Genomic DNA, 20835 nt, shown 5'->3' on the forward strand with positions numbered 1-20835 from the left:
GTGCTGTGTACATGTGCTTATATATGTGCAGGCAGAAGGCAGGGTCCACCTTAGGTCTTCCTCTGTTGATTTTCACTATATAACTTATTTTTCACAATTTCATGCGTGTATATAATACATGCTATTTACTCTCCAACCCCTCATGTTTGTGAAAACTCCCTGCCCCTCCTTATTTTTTGAGACAGGGTCTTCTGAACCTGGAGCTTACCAGTTTGGCTGGAGTAGTTGGCCAGAGAACTTTGGGGATCTGACTCTTGTCCCCGCCCCTTCCCCCAACACTCATGAGTGTTTCTAGAATTTCTGTACTTGGTTGATGAGTTTTGCAGGGCAGTAGCACCTGGTGTACGTACTTGCTTAGAGTCTGCGGAAGGACGCTGCTGTGTGCTGCAGGGTCCCTCTTGTTCTTGTGAGGTCTGGGCTTCGTTAGCGTACGGTGCTTATATTCTGTATAATTGTCTTTTGTTTTCTGTGTGCAGATGATTGTGGATTCTTCTGTGGGATTAGAAGCCGCGTCTGCTGTGATCCGGAAACTCCAAGAATAACGGCAGAGATGGATGAACAGGCTCTTTTAGGGTTAAATCCAAATGCCGATTCAGACTTTAGACAAAGGGTAAGGTAGTCAATGTAATTATTTCTAAAAGCACACAACCACAAACATGCATTAGAAGACTTAAACAGCACACACATCTGATGATAGAGGTATAATCCGGGTGAATAATAATGGGACCAGACAGATTTGAGACATGTTCTGAATATTGAAACATCAAGTGTCATGATTGATTTTTGTTAAATTGGCTGAGCCAGAGTCCTGAAATCTGACCTGCTAAGGCAGGTCTTTGTGCAACATTGGACATTGCTAATTGTTGCAACGTTGAAACACAGTTACAAAAACAGAACTTAGTAGTGGGCTGAGCAGGTTTTACTTTGTGGTTCCTTACCTTGGACTGTAAATTGCTTAACTCTGAAGTTGGTGACAACTAGCCTCCTTGTTATTTAGTCTTTGGAGCCTAGAAGTAAGCAGTTTCAATATACCACACCTTAAGTTATATATATAAAAAAACAATATGGTGACAAGAAATCCATTAGGAGATGGTGGTACATTTGGATAAATGTAAACAATCAAACCCAGTGTAGCGTATAAATCTAATAAGTACTATAGCTGAATGATAAAAGACGGCTCTAAAAGAACAACAAGCCTTTAATTAATTTTTAAAGACATTAGTGTTCTGAAGTATAGGATCAAAGGAAGCAGGGATAGTTTTTCCTACTCCTTGAAGCCAAGGAGAGCACTTGTTATAAATGAGCCATAGTTAACAATCTCACCATGTATCTGTTTGGTTTTTACGTGCTTTAAAAAAGCAAAACTTCCCAAGCTTTCTGAGATAAGTACGTCTGCTGATAAGAAGGAACCAATCTTCCAAGTGCAGCAAATAATATGAATCTAGGCACCTAATCCAGACACCAAAAACCTAGCAGTCAAAGGCAGGTAGTGATGGGCACACCTTTAATCCCAGCATTTGGGAGGTCAAGACAGACAGATCTCTGAGTTTGAGGCCAGTCTGGTCTACAAAGTGAGTTCTAGGACAGCCAACACTACCCAGAGACCCTGTCTCAACAAAACAAAGGACACCTAGAAGTCCAGGGGTCTTTTGTGTATAAATGTTTTTTTATTTTCATAAGGATTTAAACCACCTGCTTTCAAAGTAGCTGAAACATTAGTTGTAAGCTCAGTCTGCTTTGGTGTTGCATGCTGATTATAATTAAAAGTTTTATATGTGTCAGATGATTTGGGGTTTTTGCTTTTATAGTACTGGGAATTGAACCTAAGTAAAGACTTCAACTCTGTGGGGTCCCAGGGATTTGTTTTTTTTCCAGCCTACCTTGCAAACAAAGTTGAGTTTATTTCTGGCATAGTCTTGCTGTTTCTCAGACTGGCCTAGTGCTCACCACAAGGCTCAGACTCACCTTGAGCTCCCTCAGCAATCCCCCTGCTTCAGCTTCCAGACCGCCGGGATTACCGCAGCATTTCACCATAACTGGGCTTTCTTTTGGGAAATTCTCTTAAGAATGACTGTGTCGTGGCCTGTGTGTAGAGGTTGGAGGGCGACTTTGTGGAGAAGAGACCCCTCCCACTTTGATGTGGGTCCTGGATTCAATCTCAAGCCGTTCCTGAAGCACTTTGTACCTGCAGAGCAATCTCCCTGGCCCTTTCTCTGCTTTTGTTTTCATTAGTGTTTGCTGGACTGGTTGAGGGGAGTGTGTTTTTTTTTTCCCCATGGTGGGGGTGGGGCCTCAGGGCCACTGTGCTTGGATGGAGTTCTTTCTTTCCCACAGTACTTGGGCTCTGGTAGTTGAACTCAAGTACCTTTTCCCTGCTGAGCCATTTTACCATCTTTGTCTAACAGATTTCTTTTCCTTTTTAATGCACCTTGGTGTTCTTTTCCAGAAAAGATCACTGATGTATTAACACAATAATTTTTTTGGATAAGAATTGGTTCTGTGGGGACTGGAAAGATGGCTCAGCGGTTAAGAACACTGACTGCTCTTCCAGAGGTCCTGAGTTCAATCCCCAGCAACCACATGGTGGCTCACAACCATCTGTAATGGGATCTGATGTCCTCTTCTGATGTGTACTTATATACATAAATAAATAAATCTTTAAAAAAAATCCAACTTTAGCTTAAAACCTTCTCTTCTATTTAATTTTTAGAGATGGGGTCTTACGTAGCCCAAGCTAGCCTCAAACTAACTGTGTGTCTGAGAAGGATGTTGAAGGTTGTATCCTCCTGCCCACACCTTGGTACTTAGAGGACAGACAAGCCCCACCACACCTGGCTGTGTGGTGCCTCGGGGACATTTGTCCTCTGCCCTAGCTTCTGAGATGTTCCCAGTGAGAATTCTGGGTTTGTGGAAACTGACATTAGACTATCTGGACTTCTGATACCAGCCTGCTAAGTCAAGGACCACCTCCTTCCACGGACTTGCTAATCTGCTGCCGTGGCTCAGGACTCAGGAAGGCAGTGCCCTTGTGGTACAGGACACACTGAGAAACGGGCAAACGGAAGAGATGTTTAGAAGGGTCAGGGACTCTCATGGGTTGGTGCCTCCGTTCTTGTCCCACACAGTGTTCACCAGCCTAGAAGATGGAGACTCCTCCCCCTTCACATGCCACCCTTTGTCCATCCTAGACTATTCACTGGGTTGACAGTCTGTGTTACTTTGTGTCAGGTGTGTGTGCATGGCACCCCTTCCCAGACCCTTTTGTGGCTGTGTACTCCGGTGTTAGTGCACTTGATACAACACTGAAGCATTTCTTCTCTCTCATTGCCATACCCAGTGACGGCTGCAGGTGGCTCTGCTCCATCCTTTACCGTAAGGAAATTAGCCTGTGCATCTAACTGATCACTGGTGACGGATCTACTTTTAGGGGTGATCTGGACTTTGCCTGGATTGGATGTTTTACCTGTTGTATTAATCCCAAATTGTGACTTATTGCTTCACCCCACCCTTTTTGTTAGGTGTGAGCCGGCATCAGAATTCAACATCAAACATGTTACTTTGTTTGCAATCTTTCAGGCCCTGGCTTACTTTGAGCAGTTAAAGATTTCCCCAGATGCCTGGCAGGTGTGTGCAGAGGCCCTAGCGCAGAAGACATACAGGTAATTAAGATAGATTCTCCACATTGTCTGCAAGGATCAACATTTCTGAGAGGCATTTGAATCTTTTCTTTGAAAAGTCTTTGTTTTTGTTTGTTTTTAAGATTCTGTGACTTGCCTTTTAGAAAACTGTTAATAGCATGAAAAGAGAAAAATAGCAAACCAATTTTTGAACTAATCCAGAATCGATTATTTTCAGTGAAAGCACCCTTTCCTTTATGAGTGTTGTGTGTCTGGGAGCCAGGCCTCACTGGTATAGGCTACACTAACCATGTCTTTGTCTCATTATTGGGAGTCTGTAACGAGCAACAAAGATATGTATCCTTTGGTTTGTTTGTTTGTCTGTCTGTCTGTTTGTTTCTGACAATGTTTTCCTGTGTAACAAGACCTGGCTATTCTGGGCTAGCTTTGTAGACCCCGCTGGCTTCAAATTCACCGAGATGTACCTGCCTCTGCTTCCCCAGTGCTGGGGTCAAAGGCTTGAGCCACCATGCCAGGCCAATGATCCTCATTTACAGCTTAGAGGAAATCAGTATTCCGTTAGTAGTCATTGCACCCCTAATCCACCCTGAAGGGTTTCCAACATGGATCTCTGGGGGTGAAAGCATATCTCAAAGTATTCCTGTCCAGCTCTCCTGTGTCCGATCACTGCAGCCATGCCACGTGAGAGAGGCTTTCCCAGCAGCACGTCCTTCTGTGTGGTCCTTCCGAATCAACAGGCAAAGTGTCACAGAAATAGGGTCTTTTTACAAAAAGGTTTATTTACTTAATGTTTATGAGTATCCCTTTTCAAACCCACCAGCAGAGGGCATCAGATCTCAGTACAGATGGTTGTGGGCCACCATGTGGGTGCTGGGGAATTGAACTCAGGATCTCTGGAAGAGCAGCCAGTGCTCTTAACCACTGAGCCATCTCTCCAGCCTGAAATAGAAGCTTGTATACTCATTTCATTGTTGGTTAAGTTAACTTTAAAGAAGAAAGTCTGGCAGAAGGTTTTGTGAGAAGCAGTCAGCCAGCAGGACACGGTAGCCTCCGACCTGGCTGCAGTTGCTTGGTCTAGGCCTATCACTTTACTGTGCAGAGACCCGTCCCCCTCACCCCACCCCACCCCTCAGCATTGTAAGTATCTCCATTCCTACTTTGACTACTCTCATAGGAAAACTGCCCACACAGAGCCTGTCTCCTGTGTCATCCATCTTGACTGAGCAGATTCTTGGCCCCTGAAGTTTGGTCAGACTTATTCCCTAACACTAGAGAAGTGGATAATGGGTTTTTTTTCCTCCCATCTTACAAAGGTGGTTTTACTTGTTTCATTTCTCCTATAAACTTTCAGGGTGAACTAAGAGTCTTCCTACCCTGTTTATTTTGTGTTTGCTGTAAGAACACTAAGGACACTTAAATTTCAAGTAGGCCAAAGATGGCGTCTTTGATTTGATCAATCTCTTGCAGCTTGTACCGTTAGTCACCTGCACCTCTAACCTTTCTAAAATCAAGCACAGAAATTGTTCTAGGAACCTCAGCTCTCCACATTAGAATTTGGGGTGGGAGCTCTCTTTACAAAGTTGTGTTTAGGGTGTGCACTAGAGCTTGTGGTCATGTTGCTTGTAAAATGTAATGGGACTTGCGCATGTAGGGAATTGCATTTAGAGCTTTTGTAACCCTTTAAACAGAGGGCTCGGCCTGTGGCTCATTGATGGAGCCTTTGCCTGGAATTCATAAGGCCCTGGGTTAGGTACCCTGCGCTGCCAGAGAACAAAGAAGACAGTAATAAAAACAGGGAAAATACAGTTGGTTAGTAGAAAGCCAGGCAAGCGGCCACTCTGGAAACGTCTCAGTTGTTGCTGGTATTTTGCCTTTGTTTTTCCCAGTTTATTCTGATTTTCTCATTTTCTTCTGACTTTTTAGTGATGATCACGTGAAGTTTTTCTGCTTCCAAGTATTAGAGCACCAAGTTAAATACAAGTAAGTCCGTCTCACTGTTTCTAGTCTCCGAGGTTTGAGGGGATAGGAAGGTTTTAGTTTGCTTTTCCAACCTTGAGGAAACCAGAAGACGGGCGGTAGAAGTTATCTCTGGGCTGTGAACGAGTTGTGATTTATCCTGAACTCAGTCAGTCTACGAGGCTTTGCTATAGACCACAGACCTGGACACATAGTTTGTCTGAAAAGTCACATAGCTGTCGTATTGTGTGATGGTGAGCTGGACCGAGAGTCTGAGAGCACTGACTAGAAGCCTGTCTGACATTTTGATCCCTGAGTTCTTGAGTGCTGAGGTAAAGGGTGTATGCATTGCGTTTTAGGAGGTCTTGAATGCTGTAAAATGCTCCATTTCTAGTAGGTGAGGTTTGCTCTGAAAACCACAGCACACATGCAGTGACCGTCCTGTCTTTACCAGGTACTCAGAGCTAAGCACTGCCCAGCAGCAGCTCATCAGGGACACCCTTCTCTCGTGGCTTCAGGCTCAGGTAACATGGTCATTCCTTCCATGCCTCAAGCAGTCAGCCGCTTCACCCTGGCTGGCCTGGGTTCCTACTCCTGCCTCCCAACAACCAGGATCAAAGGTGCCGGCCGTCACACCTAGCTGGAACTTTTCATTATCTAAAAAAAAAAATTAAATTTTCTTTCTTTTTTTTTTTTTCTGAATTATGTGTATATGCGGTTGTGTGTAGGTATGTACACCTGATTGCAGGTACCCACAGATTCCAATAGAGGGCATTAGACTCCCTGCAGCTGGAGGTCTAGATGTCTGTAAACGCTAGCATGGGCAGAGCCTGCACTTGGCTGCTGAGCTGCCTTTCTAGTCCCAGCGTTTACTAATTAAACTCCATGACAGTCACTGCTTTTTTGTTCGGCCCTCAGAGCTGGCCGGCGCTGACACATTTACAGAGGCCCTTGTACAAGAACAATAGTTGTTTATTTTCACACTCCTCCTGGTTAACCGTGGTTAAACTTAACACAGGAAGCTTTGAATCTAACCAGAGCCTTTTCCTTTAAGATCCAACCAAAGAAGGAAAAACAACTGACTTTTTCCCTTGGAAGAAATTACATGAATTGTTGAGATTCTGTTCATGAACTTAATGACCGAGGGTTGTGGGTTTGTGCCTATCTCTCAGTATTCAGAAGGCAGAGTAGGAACATAGTTACTTTGCTGCCAACCTGTAGTTTGTAACAAGTTATGGTCAACTTGAGCTGCCTAGTAGACCTTATCTCAAAAAAACCAAAAAAAAGAACCTCAAAGCCTGGGATGGACCTGGTGGCGGCTCCAACGGTGATTCCCACATAGAGGCAAAGGCAGAAATTTGGGTGGATCTCAGTGAAGGCAGCCTAGGCTACATAGTAAGACCCTGACTCAAAACAAGTACATACCCCCTCCTCAAAAAGAAAAGACCGGCTGTGTGTCTCTGGTAGAATGCTTATGTAGCAAATAGATTTATCTCCAACACTGTAGGAAAATAAAAATTCTAAGAGGCAGCCATTATTTTTGTCTCGTCATGTGACCAGTCACTTGCACAAGTGGGTAAATTTGTATACCTTTGCTGCCACCAATCTGGGCAATGTTGAAGTTTGGCTGCGTATTTGCCAACTAGTGATAACTAGAAAAAAACATTGTGCTTTGAATAGCTTGAATGTGTTTTCATGAATGCTTCTGTTTGTCAGATGCTGAATCCCCAGCCAGAGAAGACCTTCATACGAAACAAAGCAGCCCAAGTCTTCGCCCTGCTTTTTGTTACAGAGTATCTCACTAAATGGCCCAAGTTTTTTTTCGACATTCTCTCAGTGGTGGACCTAAACCCAAGGGGAGTGGATCTGTACCTGCGAATCCTCATGGCCATTGATTCAGAGTTGGTGGATCGGGATGTGGTTCATACGTCAGAGGCAAGTACCTTGGAGTGCACGGGGCTTGTGATGTGGGTTCTGTAGGGGAAACACATGACAAAGGGCAGGGGAACTTTTTCTTTGTCACATTCTTAGATTACAGATGTACCTAGCACCTCGAATATACTAACAGTGAAATTTAACTCCTCCCACCCCATAGATTGAAATTAGAGCATTCCTTAGGTTTTAGAAACTAAGCCACTGTAGTCTCCGGTAAAGTACACAAGTTTACTGTCTCATAGCGCCTGTAAAATGCTGTTCATACTTAATGCTTCTGAACAGAAGAGAAGCAATGGCTTTTGTGGGTGTCGGCGCCTCCTGCTTGGGAGTCTGAGCGGGTCACAGTCCCCTAGCCCGCTACCCTTTTCTACATGCGTCTCAACATGTCCTTTGCCTTCTAAAACTCAGTGTGTTGGGTAACACAGGTAGCTGAATATTCTGTCATTACTCCTTACAACTGAGACCCACCCTTCGTCCAACCTTAGGTGTGGTAAGCAAGAGAGAGTGCTGGCAGGCTTAGCAACACGGCACTTGTCTCGTGTGTGACCGCTGTCACCTTGGTGTAAACATGATTACAGAGTGTGAGAGTTTAGCTGGAATTTCTAGCAAGCACTTGGGAAACTAGGGTGGGGGGGAGGGGTCCCAAGTTTGCAGCCATCATGAGTCATATATTGAGAGCCTGTCTTATAAAGAAAGAAACAAAAATGGAACCAGAGACAGCTTTAAATATATAATAGTTTGATGATAATAACTAAAATATTCATAAATTTAAAAGACATTGTGCATTTAAGTCACTGCTATCTCTAAATAGCTCAAGTGCCGTGTTTGTGTAATATTTAGAAATAATTTCACATGCTTACAGTTTCTAGGCCGTGCTTATTATAGTGGGTACTTAAGTCTGGCACCGAGGAGTAGAACGGAAAAAGGAAACACAGAGAATCACAGGATGTAATTTCAGAGCAGATAAATAGGAAGCCATGGTAGGGACTGTTAGCAAGCCTGGAAGTTCCCTGTAGAGGAAGTCACTGTGCGCAGCTCTACTCGGACATCAAGTGCTACTCAGAAACCTTCCCTGTCTTTGCTGCTTTGTTTCTAGGAGGCTCGCAGGAATACTCTGATCAAAGATACCATGAGGGAACAGTGCATTCCAAATCTGGTGGAATCGTGGTACCAGATTTTACACAATTACCAGTATACCAATTCAGAAGTGCTGTGCCAGTGCCTTGAAGTGGTTGGGGCCTATGTCTCCTGGATAGACTTATCCCTCATAGCCAATGATAGGTGCGTATGCCTGCAATCCTTACACTGGAAACCTGCAGTTAGTATCAAAAACCCCCAACTGAAAACTTCAAAATCTTTATTCCCCTGTCACCAGGTTTATAAATATGCTGCTAGGTCATATGTCAGTAGAAGTTCTCCGAGAAGAAGCATGTGACTGTCTGTTTGAAATTGTAAATAAAGGGATGGACCCTGTGGAGAAGATGAAGCTGGTGGAGTCTTTATGTCGAGTGTTACAGACTGCGGGCTTTTTCAGCATTGACCAGGTCAGTGGGTGTCTTAAACACAGGAAGTTTTGAAAGCTGTTAAAGATGCTAAGGTAGCCTTTCCCCCTCTGAGCCTTGGGGAATATCCTTGCACACTTGGTTACACTATTCTGGCACTTGACAGTCAGGTTGGTGAATGTATTTTGCAGATTTGCAGTGTTGAGGAAAGGGGTTCCTTGGACATTTCCGAGTTTTTTTGGTTTTGTTTATTATAATTTATGTAGTTCGTGTCTGTGTTTGTGCTTGTGTGCAAGTGAGCGCCTATGGGGAGCTCAGAGAACAGCTTCCTGGAGTCGGTTCTCTTTCCACCAGGCGGGTCCCAGGATGGAACTTGGGTTGTCAGGCTTGGTAGTGGCCTTGCTTGATCCTGACAAATCTTTTTATTGATGATAATGTCAGTAATATGGCATTAGTGGGTTCCTTCTTCATGAACCAAACGTAGCTTTATTACCTTCTCTTACTCAGGATCTGGGGTTGTTTAAGAAAATACAAAATTACAAGGGTAGAACCCCTGTCTGTGGGAGAAGGGACGAAGAGTAATTAAAGAAATTAGGCAAGGACTCGAAGCCCGCCACTGTGTGGCAGCTTTGTGTCTTTGTAGGGAAGTTAAGGCCTAAGTGGAACAGTTGCAGAAAGGACTGTTGTAAGTCACTTCACATACAGGGGAGCAACACAGATGTCTGGGACTGTGCTTAGAGGAAAAAGTTCTAAAACTTCTTTTTTAAAACAAGATTGGTAATATCCACAGGTCTATCATCACTAAAATAACAATTGCTAACAGAGAAATGATTCCGTGGTTAAGAAGGCTGGCTGGTTCCCAGTGTCTGTAACTGCAGTTCCTGGAGACCTAGTGTCCTCTTCTGGCTTCTCAACCAGGCACGCATGTTGAATAGATGTACATTCGGGCAAACCCACCCAACAGTTATTTCTTTAGTTAAAGAGCAGGACAGTTGCTTTCAGGGTACTATTGGATGATAATAGTTGCAGGAAAGTTCAAATTCTGAAAATTTTGCTACCACAGTGACAAAACTTTTAACTGCTGTCTTCACTCTGAGTCCTGGGAACCAGGGGAATGCTCAGCACATAAAAGCCCTTAGTTGGATATGCTATGGCCTGGGCTCCATCCCTGAGACCCGGGGACAGGGAGGAGGCAGTCACGGGTTACATAATGTGTCTTTTGACTGAACCCTGTGGTTGGCTAGAGGTCAGAGGTTCTCCTTCCCAGGCAGGGCTATGATCCCGGTCTTTGCTTCTTGCTCTTAGGAAGAAGATTTGGACTTCGTGGCCAGATTTTCTAAGCTGGTAAATGGAATGGGACAGTCGTTAATAGTTAGCTGGACTAAATTAATTAAGAATGGGGCTGTCAAGAATGCTCAAGAGGCACTCGAAGCTATTGAGACCAAAGTGCCGCTTATGTTACAGCTGCTAGTTCATGAGGATGATGACATTTCCTCCAACATCATTGGGTTTTGTTATGATTATCTCCATATCCTGAAACAGGTAAGTCAGCATTGTTCATTGGGTATAGAAAGAACTGACAGAAAGTGAAGATGTAAAACAAAAAGAAAAGACACACACAGAGATGGATGGATATATACATATATATTGTTATTTTCTGTATTATCTTGTAGTTATTTAAAATATTTTAATTATTTAAAAAATTACATTTAGACAAAAGGTGATTAGGTCAAACTTTGGACTGGACACAGGTGATTCATGTCTGGAAACCCCGCACTTGGAATGGGGACTGGACTCATGGCCATTGACTGCTCTACAGCAAGTTCAAGACTAGCTTGAGCAACATGAGCCCCGCCTCAAAAGACACACCTTCCTAAATCATAAATACAGTCTGGGGTGATTTTTGGTTTTGTTTCTGTTGTTTTAAACCTGTATTTGTCCCCGAACACGGCAGAAACATTAAATTCCTCTCTCTGATTGTTTCCCAGTGACAGCAGCGTGTGGCATTGCACAGATGAGTGACTTCCCTCATGACACCGAATGAGGGGCCATTCCTGTTTTGTTACACTCTGTTCCTGTGTGTTAATTCTACCAGCGTGTTCTCAGCATGACTCTTATACACGTGTATAGTACAGTTCAACCCCACTTCTCCCTGTTACCCATTCTTGTCCCCTCGTGTCCTGCTGGTACCTTTGTGTTACGGATTGTAGTCTGTACACAGGTGAGGTCAGATGAAATCTTGGGCTAGAGCCTGTGATTGGGCACTGGAAGGGAAGGAAGGCGGACCTGAAAGTTTTAGAGAGGACACAGAGAGACAGACAGACAGACAGACAGACAGACAGACAGACAGATGGAGACAACAAGACAAGATGAAACCTATAAAAGAAGACGATGAGCCAAAACCACACGGTCCTGGGAGCCATATGTAACTGGGGATTTCTTAGATAGACATTAAATAATGAAGGGCACATGTGTCCCATCTAGGTGTGCAGCTTGTACCCGTATCAGCTGAGTTTTGAGTCCTTTGTGTGGGCATTCTGGGGGTTGAAGATTTGTTGTTATAAATCTGGCTGATAAATGACTAGCCTCTAGAGTTTTCACTTTACTGGGCTAGGGGATTAGAGCCAGCAGAATGGATGGCCTGGGAAGATGTGAGCAGTTCAGCTTGCAGCTCCCAGTGCGGGAGGGGAGACCACCGCTGCAGGCCTTGGTCTCCTTCTGAGTCCTACTTTGATGTCCTTTGGGGGTTATATGGATTTTATTTCAGTTTATAGGAGTGTAGGCGAGGGCTTGTATACAGGAGTGTGAGCCCCTTACCAGAGGCTGCATCACTGAAGAAAATATCTTCCTGTTCCTTGGCAACCATAACAGCTTCTCCAGGAAGGGATAGAGCCACCCTCCCCTTTCCCCTGCAGTCCACGTCAGCATGCTGCACCATTCCTGTGCAGCTAACCCTCAGGGCTGATGTCATGAGTGCAGTGGCCGCCGTGCTTAGAAATCAGCATTCCACACGCACCGTCACCCCCTCTGTGGGATGGCTGGCTAGGTTTTGAACCCAGAACCTGGACTGTGCTCCACATTCCCTGCTGCTGAGCTACCTCTCCACCCCAGGCTTTCCTAATTCTTAGAAACTGCTTACATGCAGAGTTCAAGGGGTTTTATTTAGCATTGGAGAAGCTGATCTTCCCGCAGAGTTGTATCCTAGGTTTCTGAGCTTCATTTCCTTTGTTTTAAAAAACTGAGCATGATTGTGTATGCCTTTAATATCAAACCAGCTGTTGGTAGATCTCTTGAGTTCAAGGACAGTCTGGTCTATAGCATGAGTTTCAGGCTTACCATGACCCTGTCTCAGAACAACTAAACCGTCCTTCACTGCCTTACATTGTCATTCTTTCTAAATATATGATAAATGCTTAATAAGATTAATCTATGATATTGCTTATAATATATTAAGTTACTTATTAGACAGTATTACTACATCTAAATTTAGGAAGCTGTTAATTTTAGATTTGCTGTCAATTTCCAGCAGAAATTTTTGTATTTTATGTTCATATTGGACCCAGGGACTTGTGCACGCTGGAAGAATGTTCTGCCCCCTAATTGTACCAGAAGCTCCACTGTGTGTGTTTTAAAAGAATTGATTAAAAAATGCTTTAATAGGCAAATATAGCATCAGAAAACTAAATAAATTATTGTTTACTTTTTATCTTAAGCTTCCAGTGCTATCGGATCAGCAAAAGGCTAATGTAGAGGTAAGTGGCTTCTTTTAAACCACTGGTAGATTAGTTTTCCCAAACCAGGTTTGCTCAACTGGCGGTGGGTGAAGGATTACTGCTGAGGCAGCTGCTTCATTGAAAAGCCATAGTCATGAAGTTCTCTGCACCATGTGCTGGATAGTCTTTTCCCACAATCCTTTGTAGGTGAGGGGCCCTGGGGAGGGACGGGCTTAGTGAAGCTGTTAAGTTTTAGGGACTTTTTGTGAGTTGTTTGTTTCCCTAGTCTCAAGTAGCCTCCTTCCAAGGTGGACTCCACCCCATGTCACACCTCTACCTCTGCTTTCATGAGATTCCCTGAGCCCTTGAAGTGGGTGAGGCTCATCTAAAGCGGGTGATCAATTCTTTATCTGAAACCTACTTTGAAATGTAAGAGCAACTTACAGATTAAAAGAACAATTAACAGATGCTATTTTATTACTAATTTTAGGCAATCATGTTGGCTGTTATGAAGAAATTGACCTATGATGAAGAATATAACTTTGAAAATGAGGTGAGTTTTGCACCAAATAAAAAAGCCAGCTTTAATTTTTTTGTTTGTTTGCAGCAAATTAGTATTTTATATTTTAGTTTAAAGTCCTTAGAAATAAAACAATAATGTGTTTTAATCAGCCTCGTTTATACTGCTGTAGTTAATCATGTCACTGTCAGTTTGAATCCTTCGCTCTCTAAGAGGTAGGAGGGCGTCTGGCAAAGTGCTTGCTGTGTAAACATGATTTGAGTGTGATGATGACTGTAGAAGGCTGCATTTGGTGACGCTTGTTTATGGTCCCAGAGCGGGGAAGACCCTGGAGTACATTGTCTGGCCTAGACACTAAGTCCCAGCTCTTAATGAGAGAACATGCCTTACACACACACAAGGTGGATAGCTCCTGAGAACAGTACCTGAAGCGTGTGCATGTATGAACAAGCATGTAGATGTGTGCATACACACACACCCCCAGACACACATTTTCTAAGCTGGGAATTGAGGGCACATGCCTGAAGACCCAGCAGTTGGCAGCCTTAGGAAAATTATTGTCATAATGTGAAGCCAGTCTGGGTTATATCCAGGGCTGGACTGTGAGAACGTCTTAAACAAAAGAATTCTATAAAATATTGAGGGGTTTGAGATGCAGCTTGTCTGTAGCGATGAAGGAAGGACAGACTTCCATGGAGTGTACAGGCAGCAGTATTACCGATGACTTTATCTCGGCTTACACTTAACCAGAGTGCTGGGTCGAGGCCCAGTCAACAGGCCAGTAGGGAGGGTGAGATCCTTGCCTGGACTTGTTCAGCTTCAAGTCTTATCCAGCCTTGTAAGCATCAGCCTCCCACTCATTTTAGGGGCTGTCACTGCTTTCTGAAAACCTGGGGCCCGTGCCGGGTACTGCTGTGCTAAAATATTGTGTTTGGAATGTCAGGGGTAATAGTGACGGTGAGGGACATGTTAGCTCCAGTCCTAATGCTGTCAGCACTTGGGGACCATGGAAGGCGAGTGGAGACCATAGGCCAGTCTCGAACCTAATGCACACCCATACCGCTGTTTCTGCTCAGCCCTGCCCTCCTGGAGGCCTTATGACCCAGGCCCTTGATGCTTACGGTTATTTTTGAAATTACTAATTAACGAACGGGAAGGGAAGTGCTGCTGAGCATTTGTACTATTTTTATTACTATTATTCGAAGATAAAAGGTATGAGATAACTGATCACTTGAAGATCTTAAATATATAGTAGTATGTGTATATTGAGATGTGTGTGTAAATTATATATGTATCGTTATTGTATGTGCAGTTGTGAGTGTGGGCCAGGGTGTTGCCATGGAGACCAAGGACAGCTTCCAATGTTGGCTTCCCTCTTCCCACCCTGAGTGCTCCTAACGGCTGAGTCGTCTTGATGCTGGCACCTTAAAACTTTAAGACAGGGCTTTTAACTGTGTCACAGGGTGAAGATGAAGCCATGTTTGTAGAGTACAGGAAACAGCTGAAGCTACTGTTGGACAGACTTGCTCAGGTGTCACCAGAGCTAGTGCTGGCTTCTGTTCGCAGAGTCTTCAGTGCCACGCTGCAGTAAGTTCTCCTGCTTGAGAAAGCTCTTCCGCGCCGATGGGGTTTGCCGCAGCTGAGTCCTGTAGTGCTCATTGCTCCCCCCGCGTCTGCGGACTTCACTTTGCTCCTGTAGTACTTCCCGTCTCCACCTCTGGTTTAAGTTACAGCGATTGACAAAATTAACAAATGCATGCTATGAGTTTTTAAAGGGGTTTTTATTGGCATGTTAATTATACATAATAGTGGGTTTTGTGTGATATTTGCATCCCATACGTGCACTTAATGTATGTCAGCCACTTTTACCCTCATGCTGTTGCTGTCTGTTGTCCCCTCCCTTGGGTGTTGGTAACCCTGAGTTTCATTAGGGTTGGTTGCAGGAGCGTGTGGCAGTGCCAGTGAGAGGGTTTTGTGGTGTGTTCCTGTCCTGTGCATGGAGTCCTGGGAATGCCCAGGTTGTGTCTCACAGATGTACAATACTGTGCTTTGATAGGAACTGGCAGACCACACGCTTCATGGAGGTTGAGGTGGCAGTGAGGTTGTTGTACATGCTGGCGGAAGCTCTCCCGGTGTCCCACGGCGCTCACTTCTCAGGGGACATGTCAAAAGCGAGTGCTTTGCAGGACATGATGCGGACGGTAGGTATACGGCGGTTGGAGCTTGGTCTGTTTTTGCAGGGGACTTTTGGATCTTGCAGTAAACGAGAGCAGGTTTCTTTTTCCTCTCTAGTTGGTAACATCGGGAGTCAGCTCCTACCAGCACACATCTGTGACCCTGGAGTTCTTTGAAACTGTTGTTCGCTATGAGAAGTTTTTCACAGTTGAACCTCAGCACATTCCGTGTGTATTAGTAAGTATGCGCTGCACTCTGGAGTTCCATCTTTGTTGTCTGTAACTTTCCTCAGAATTACCTAAACCGGAGACTTAGTCTTATCTGAAAGCAGTCCTTAAGGGCCTGTATGTGTGTAATGTTACTTTTGTATTCCTGGTCTCTGCCTAGGATGTACAGTTTGATATAAACAATGAGGTATGATGCCAGTTGGTGTGGGGCACGCTTAGTTTTTTCCTCTCTCAACTTTATTTTAAAAAAAGAGAAATACATGTACAGATTTTTAAAGGCATTTTGGCATAACACTATATGAATATATTTTTGTCAGTACTTAATTCTTTTAGAAGTATGATAGCATGCATTGAAATCTACTAGTTACCATAAGCATAAAGTACATGTAGAACAGAACGTAATATGGAAACATTCAGAGTTTTCTTGGTGTGTATAGAGTAAACATAATGATTTTTGAATACCAAAAATTGCCACAATTCTTAGCTCTTGGATTATTAATTATTTAAGGTCCAGGAGTACCACACTCTGAGAAGGTGCTATACACTTATTTTTTTTTCCTCAGAAGGACTGAGGCTTTCACTTTTGGGCCTTTGTTTTTCTTGAGCTTCATATGTCCTGTGAGTTGTTTGTATTCAGAGCTTTCTGGGGTTAGTAATCTCAGTACTCGGGAGGCAGAGGCAGGCAGGTCTCTGTTAGCTCAAAGCCAGCCTGGTCTACAGAGCGAGTTCCGTGACAGCCAGGGCTGCACAGAGAAACCCTGTCTAATATAAAAGGCAGTGTGACAGTGAAGCCCTTGAAGGAAAGCAGAGCTGACGAATGTCTCTTTTCCTTAGATGGCTTTCTTAGATCACAGAGGTCTGTGGCATTCCAGTGCTAAAGTCCGGAGCAGAACCGCCTACCTGTTTTCTAGATTTGTCAAATCTCTCAAGTAAGTGTTGGTTTTCAGTGCTTCGTGTGTGTGCACGGAGGCCGCTGAGGGTAGATGGTGGTTTTGATGTCCCTGAGGGGTGTATGTGTGCCGTGGCAAACGTGAAGAAAAGGGAGGCAGCCTTCCACTGTGGGACCGGTAACAAACTCTGGCAGCAAGTCTGTAGAGTTAACGCATTTACGTGCTAAGCCATCTCCCTAGGCCACGATGCTTGTTTTTGGTTGGTTTTCTTGGTCCTGGAGATGACAGTCTCCTGATTGCTCTGCCTGTCTCCCTCCAAGCACTGAGGTTATAGGTTTGCATGGTAATGCTCAGTCTGAAAGTTGTAACACACTGTTATCTGTACTGTTCTTTATAAGTGCCTTTTTGTTTGGTACTTACAGTCATGGACATTGCCTTGGGTATCACTGCAGAGCACTCAGACTTTTAAATTGCTCCTAAGTTAATTTTAGTAATCAGAGTAGCTAGTGTAGAAGTAAGTATGCTTTCCTTGTGTTTCGAATGGGAATTTTATCTTTAGCAGCTTGTGAACATCTAACTTATTTGTTGTCTTCCTTTTGATTTTATCCAGTAAACAAATGAATCCTTACATTGAGGATATATTGAATAGAATACAGGATTTATTAACCCTTTCTCCACCCGTAAGTATCTTCCCAGGCATCACCGAGACTGTGTGTGCTAGCTTTGTTTCTCAGTGGGAGGGCCAGTGTGCACAGAGTTCATGGGATCTGTTCACCAACCTTGTCTTTATAACCAGCACAGGAGTAATGGAAAGACGTTGGCAGTGTTGGGTGTGTTCTGATTTCTCAGTGTTAAACATGGCTGACAATAAAGAAGGAAGAAATTCCACCTCCAAATTACTCCCATGTTGGGATTGTGTTTGTCATTCTCAGTGCTACTTAATTTGAAGTTTTTGTCTTCAGACTTGGTGGGTGTTAGGACGTTAATCCTTCCAGTGTCTGAAAGAATTTAGGTTGAGCTGGTTAATAAATACATTTTGACTTACATGTGTTTTTTTGATGTATAGTCATATGCATGTGTGTTTTGCCTGCCTTATCTGTGCACCACATGTGTGTAGTACCTCCATGGGTCTGGGAGAGGATGCTGACGTCCCCACAACTGCAGTTGCAGATGGTGGTGTGGTGCTGCTTGCCTTGTGGGTACTGGGAGTGGAAGCTCAGTCCTCTGCTTGAGCAGCCAGTACTCTTTAAGCGCTGAGTCACCTCTCCAGTCCCCCTACACTGTTGGGTTGAAAGCAAGATAGTAACATTCATTTAATGGAATTCACTCTTGGTGCCCAGTTCATGCCAGCTTTTCTCAGCAGTTGGCTGACCCTTGCAGTTTAGGCATCAGAAGAGTCATCTTGTATCGATAGTAACAGTTATCTTAGGATCTTCTGTAGAGTTTTTCCAGAGGAAAGCTTAGTTGATAGGCTTGCTTGTTCATAGACAGGGCTAGGGTTTATCCCAGAGCTTCAAGCACGGGGACAACAGGGTACCAGGAAGTAATACCCTTAGCCCAGCACCAGAGTTAGAGCTATGAGACTTTAACCTGCTTCCATTTTAAGTTTCCTCTTTGGTCTAGGACTGTGGCAGAAATTTTGTTTTCTTCTGAGTACTTGATGTAAGAGTCAATGTGGTAGCTTGTATTTTCTGTCTCATGCCGGATGAAGTTAAATGAGAGGGACTAAAACAAATATTCATCTAAGACAACGTTTCCTTGTAGGAGAATGGCTACCAGTCCTTGCTGAGTAGTGACGATCAGCTGTTCATTTATGAAACTGCTGGAGCACTGATTGTTAACAGTGAGTACCCCGCAGAAAATAAGCAGGCCTTAATGAAGGACCTCTTGACACCACTGATGGAGAGGTTTAAGGTTCTGCTGGAAAAGCTGATGGTGGCACAGGATGAAGAGAGACAAGCATCTCTTGCAGACAGCCTCAACCACGCGGTTGGATTCGCCAGGTGAGCCCAAGCGCAGCTAAAACTGCACAGCTGTGCATCTGCGTAGGTAAAGGTGTAAAGGCGTGTGTCCACATAGGTAAAGGTGTGCATCTGCGTAGGCAAAGCTGTGCACCCGTGTAGGCAGAACTTTCTCACATGGACACACTCAACTGTTTTCAGAGCTGAGTCAGTTACTCAGGGTTGATTCCCTTGTCTCTCCGGTAAGTTAAAGCCAACGAAGACGACAGACCGTGGCTATGTGCATGTTCTTCCTGAGAATCCTCAGCGTATGTCAGTGTGTCCGGTTAGCCAAAGTGTCCAGTAGCATGCTGCGACCATGTGCTTTACTGTTGACACCTTCCAGAGGCGCCCAGTGTTTCGTTGTCTCAAAGGCCCTGGCTGGCCGTCTACTTCTCTCCACTAACAGCACAGACACTGAAGCCGTTGCTAATGAGTTATCCTGAGAATGTGATTAGGTTGTTCTTTAACTTTTATGAGTAGCACACACAGATTGCCTAGTGGCTTAGTCACAGTAAATAACATTTTTTTTTCTTGCAGAATGTATCAGGAATTTTTGAAAAAGCATATGAATAGACTCAGCTCATGTTTAACTGTATCTTATCTGCTTTACTTAGTGGGTTTTGTTCTGTACGATATTTGGAAACAGTCATTTTCACATAACTAAGGACGCACGTGATTCTGATGTAGGAATTCACTGGTTTCCTGGTGTTGCCACTTTTCTGTTAGCTTTTTTTTTTTTTTTAATACTCTGAACTTTTAAAGAGTAACACTAAACTCGGTTGCCTGGTTTTGGTCATGTAGTCGAACCAGCAAGGCCTTCAGCAACAAGCAGACTGTGAAACAGTGCGGCTGCTCCCAGGTCTACCTGGACTGCTTACAGACGTTCCTGCCAGCCCTCAGCTGCCCTTTACAGAAGGACGTTCTCCGGAGTGGGGTCCGGACCTTCCTTCATCGAATGATCATCTGCCTGGAGGAAGAGGTTCTTCCGTTCATCCCCTCTGCCTCAGAGCACATGCTCAAAGACTGCGAAGCCAAAGACCTCCAGGAGTTCATTCCTCTCATCAACCAGATCACGGCCAAGTTCAAGGTACCGTGCGCACCGCGGGGTGCCAAGTAGACCGCAGATACCAAGACTCCTGACTTAGTTAGCCGTCCTCTGCACATGTGCATCCCAGAGAGCTTTTAGGTTCTGTCCCTTTCTGCTGTGCGTTGGCTGGCAGGGGTGGAGGCAGGGTGCTTACTCATACACATGCTGGCCACATGGTGGCCTCCGATCCCTTCTACATTTATTTTTTCATATGTGGTCTGTCGCTGGACAGCTTACTGATGGGGCTAAGACTGGCTGGACAGGAAGCCCCGGGGACAGTCCTCTATCTTCCCAGTGCCAGTGTGTCAGGTGGAACCACCCCTCAGCCTGCCCTGTACTTTCTAAATGACGAGTTACTTGGTTACATGGACCATGGGGATAGTTTAGCATTCCCAGTAATATGCTCTCTACTGCAGGAAAGATGAGATAGATTGTTTTAAAGGTTTTATTTTTATTTTATGTATGTGAGTACATTGTCAGTGTCCTCAGAGACTCCAGAAGAGCCCATTACAGATGGTTGTGAGGCCTCCGTGTGGTTGCTGGGAATTGAACTCAGGACCACAGGAAGAGCAGTCAGTGCTCTTAACTGCTGAGCCATCTCTCCAGCCCCGGCTAGGTAGATTTTTAGATTGGAAAAAGACCAATGAGGAAGCTGGGGCCCAGACAGGATAAGGTATTTAACTAATGGAAGTCACACGTTAGTTTAATTGTACAAAATTCACTTCTTAGGATTTTTTTTTCCCCTTAGAAACTTAAATTCGAAAATATCCTTCTTTGATAATGATCACTTGTTTCCCTTTTCTTCTTTCATTTTTTAACTTTATTAGAGCATGTATGTGCATGCCAAGGCACAGAGGTCAGAGTTCAGCTCTGTGGGTTCAGGTCTCCTTCCGTCAGGTTTTAGGGCTTAGACTCAGGTCACCAGGCTGGAATCGTGTGACCATTTGCTCTGAAGCAACCAGAATCATAAGATACAGGTTGAACTTGTTACTTTACATGCGGTGCTCTGAGCGCATGGCTGTGCACCGTGTGTGTACAGTGCCTGGGGAGAGGGTTCAGATGGTTGTGAGCTTCCACGGGGGTTCTGGGAACTGAACCAGGTCCTCTAGATCTCTCCAGCCCCATCCCTGCTGCGTTTTATCGTGTCTGTCTAGTGCATGTGGGTTTGTGTGACATTTTCTCCCTTTCT

The 20835-nt window shown here is 44.4% G+C and overlaps 1 protein-coding gene across 1 annotated transcript in view; it reads left to right on the plus strand.

The window, feature by feature from the left end:
* Positions 1 to 487: 487 nt before the first annotated feature.
* XPOT (exportin for tRNA) overlaps positions 488 to 20835 on the plus strand; it is a 30269-nt gene continuing 9921 nt past the window's right edge. Inside the window, exons 1-17 of the mRNA XM_080934953.1 lie at positions 488 to 610; positions 3577 to 3659; positions 5562 to 5618; positions 6049 to 6118; positions 7311 to 7529; positions 8626 to 8810; positions 8905 to 9073; positions 10337 to 10573; positions 12745 to 12783; positions 13235 to 13297; positions 14727 to 14851; positions 15321 to 15465; positions 15557 to 15676; positions 16501 to 16595; positions 17167 to 17236; positions 18321 to 18559; positions 19361 to 19646. Of these exons, the coding sequence (XP_080791079.1) occupies positions 551 to 610; positions 3577 to 3659; positions 5562 to 5618; positions 6049 to 6118; positions 7311 to 7529; positions 8626 to 8810; positions 8905 to 9073; positions 10337 to 10573; positions 12745 to 12783; positions 13235 to 13297; positions 14727 to 14851; positions 15321 to 15465; positions 15557 to 15676; positions 16501 to 16595; positions 17167 to 17236; positions 18321 to 18559; positions 19361 to 19646 (2262 nt within the window). The 5' untranslated portion in view covers positions 488 to 550. The remainder of the gene's footprint in view (positions 611 to 3576; positions 3660 to 5561; positions 5619 to 6048; positions 6119 to 7310; positions 7530 to 8625; positions 8811 to 8904; positions 9074 to 10336; positions 10574 to 12744; positions 12784 to 13234; positions 13298 to 14726; positions 14852 to 15320; positions 15466 to 15556; positions 15677 to 16500; positions 16596 to 17166; positions 17237 to 18320; positions 18560 to 19360; positions 19647 to 20835) is intronic.

This window comes from Micromys minutus, assembly GCF_963924665.1.
Source record: "Micromys minutus genome assembly, chromosome: 22".
NCBI lineage: Eukaryota > Metazoa > Chordata > Mammalia > Rodentia > Muridae > Micromys > Micromys minutus.